The sequence below is a fragment of the Argentina silus genome, assembly GCF_951799395.1.
Source record: "Argentina silus genome assembly, chromosome: 12".
Taxonomy (NCBI): domain Eukaryota; kingdom Metazoa; phylum Chordata; class Actinopteri; order Argentiniformes; family Argentinidae; genus Argentina; species Argentina silus.
The window spans coordinates 5,959,292-5,962,230 of NC_139666.1; the positions used below are offsets into that span (position 1 = coordinate 5,959,292).

The following is a 2,939-nucleotide window of genomic DNA, read 5'->3' on the forward strand; positions in this document are numbered from 1 at the left end:
ATGCGGCTGTTTACTTTCACAACTTTCTTCTGGTTTCTCCTCAAGTCAGGTATGTGATACAGGATTTAGGTGACTAATGGTCAAATGCAGTGCGCTTTAAATGCTATTTTTGGAGCGCAATGGGTATCTTTAGATGATGTTCAGGCAATCATACAGTTCTATATTGCAGAGAATGTATGACAATGTCATCATTGTTTTATAGTATGGAAAAGAAAAAAACGGGAAGGGAAAATATGGAGGATGAAGAGTTGAAACTAGCCAGCATCCTCTCTCAGACCCGATAGTCTGGTAAACGTGCCAGTTGTCCAGTCACGACTGTCCGGTTTATAATAACGCTTTCAGCACTTTCTTACAGCAGGCAGTGGTTCAATTCAATCAATTCTCTCCCATAAAGATTCCCTTGCGTAAAACAGTCTTTACGCACGCACTGCGCATAGTATTTTGTAGGGTGTCCTATCAAACATGCAGTTTTTGACCAATGGATACAATACTGTTTATTGTGTAGATAATCCTCCCAGAAAGCCAATGATCCAAACCGCACGTCTCTATCAGAATCCGTTCAAAAGTTATTGGAGAGTTTACCCTGGGAGGATGGCCAAATTTAGGGTGATTAAATCAGTTGAGGCCATAGAAAAAAAGTGGTCGAAAATAGCATCCCAAGTAATTGTTTTACTTTATTGAATTACTACTGGCTTTCGGCTACCAGACAGGCAGACTTTCTCTCTGAACTCGTCATCCTTCTTCTCGAATCCGCAGGACATAGATATCGATTTTGAGACATGGCACGTCGTATTTTGATATTCTAGTATAGACATTTCAATTTAAGGCGTAATTATTTTTGTATTTATCCTTTATTATCAGCCTATTCTTTTTTTTGAAGATTTCTCACAAAAACAACCATATTTTTGCGAAATGTCAACGGAGCACTGAGTGTACCCCGAGACTTTTATTTTCAGATGATTAACAACCCTCGTTCGAATCGCGGTTGGGACACTTTTTGTTTTATTTTTGATATTTCTTGTTGGGATCTGTCCGTACCCACTGATATTGTGTGTTTACCCGAGAAGAACAATTATGATATTTTAAATGTGGGCATTAACTGTTTTTCTATTACACACTCTGTGTATTGAAGTAGCGTTACCTTAGACTCCTCTAACTTGTTGTCTTGGCATGTTCGAAACCCTGTTGCTTGTTGAATAAGACTGATTGTGTAACTGCAGCTGAGTACAGACACAGCCATTTAAACATGCATGACCGTGTCTAGGGCAAGTTGCTAGCTTATAATGATGGAAGGTAAATCCAGGAATAGATTAGAACTAGAAAGAGGGAAGTTCCTGAAGAAACTTTGTGGGCTTGCAAAGTCGAATTAAGTGCTATAAGCAACCATAACTCATCTATCATTGCTATGGAAATCATTGAAGCCCAGTATTAAAACAACTGCACTATTCAAATAGAATCACAATATATTATTGTTCAGCCAAGGTCACCTGTTATGTAGCCTATTTCTATTAGTTGATTTTGTCTGAGGTTCATTCATGGTTGGCAGTGACTCTTGCATGTATTTACAGTAATAAGGCAGGCATATCATTTAAAAATCAGACATTATTAATTATTTCAATACACTTGAATTCACAACCAGGTCAAACTTCAACTTCTGCCAGGTTTGAAATGTTAGTGAATTATTCATCATTAATGAACAAAATCCCCCAAATCTTAGTGAATTATTCAATAATCTTGTCAAACATCATTAAGGTAGGTAGTGAATAGTAAAGTATAAAAGTACTCAAGTATACTGGCTGTTCTGTACGAGAGGGATGGAGTTGTGACGTCATGCACTGGGTTCCATCATCCCTGATTGGCCAAACCCAGCACACACCTCAGATGCCGTCCAGGATGTTGCTTCATGTGTATCCTATTAGATCCAGGTCTAGTTCATGCTAATGTTACTTATTGTATTAACCTGTTCTCTTGTCTCTGCCCTGTGTGTGTGCGTGTGTATATGTGTGTGTCTCCGCATGCGTGTGTGTGTGTGTGTGTGCATGCCTGCATATGCGTGTGTGTGTGTGTGTGTGTGCGTGTGTGTGTGTGTGTGTGTGTGTGTGTGCGTGCGTGCATGCCTGCATATGTGTGTGTGTGTGTGTGTGTGTGTGTGCATGTGTGTGTGTGTGTGTGTGTGTGCGTGCGTGCATGCCTGCATATGTCTGTGTGTGTGTGTGTGTGTGTGTGTGTGTGTGTGTGTGTGTCCAGGCCTGGCCCTCCAGATCCAGTGCTACCAGTGTGAGGAGGTCACCAACAATGAGTGCTCTACTCCAGAGTTCATCGTCAACTGCACCGTCAACGTCCAGGACATGTGTCAGAAGGAGGTGCTAGTCCAAGAGGATGGTGAGACTCATTCATTTATTCACACATCTACATATATTTTTCATCAGCCCACCATTGATATGGTCCCAAAATAGAATTACTTTTAGTATTGCAATTACAACTCTGACCGTATTTAAAGGAATCAAGGAGTAAAGGTTATTATGATAAAGCCACCATTTGTATTTGTAAATACTAGGTAGAAAACTAATTCTAGTGAAGTACATTTGGCTGGTTGTCTATATGTATGTGTTTAGTGTTACTGCTGGTGACCTCTGTGATGTTCCTGCGAGGGTGTGTGTGTGTGTGTGTGTGTGTGTGTGTGTGTGTGTGTGTGTGTGTGTGTGTTGCTGTGTGCTGTGCTGTGTGTGTGTGTGTGTGTGTGTGTGTGTGTGTGTATGTAACAGCAGCAGAATTCCTCCAGATGGCTCCTCTGATCAGTCAGCTGTGAACTCCCTCCCTCCAGCCTGCTGCCTGAACTAAACTAGGATCAGTAGCATTGACCCTGACAGCTTGGTGTGTGTGTGTGTGTGTGTGTGTGTGTGTGTGTGTGTTTGCATGCGTGTGTGTGTGTGTGTGTG

The 2,939-nt window shown here is 41.3% G+C and overlaps 1 protein-coding gene across 1 annotated transcript in view; it reads left to right on the forward strand.

The window, feature by feature from the left end:
- LOC310813220 (ly6/PLAUR domain-containing protein 1-like) overlaps positions 1–2,939 on the forward strand; it is a gene marked incomplete at both ends in the record, with an annotated part of 15,908 nt that continues 12,969 nt past the window's right edge. Inside the window, 2 exons of the mRNA XM_083682083.1 lie at positions 1–49; positions 2,248–2,382. Of these exons, the coding sequence (XP_083538209.1) occupies positions 1–49; positions 2,248–2,382 (184 nt within the window). The remainder of the gene's footprint in view (positions 50–2,247; positions 2,383–2,939) is intronic.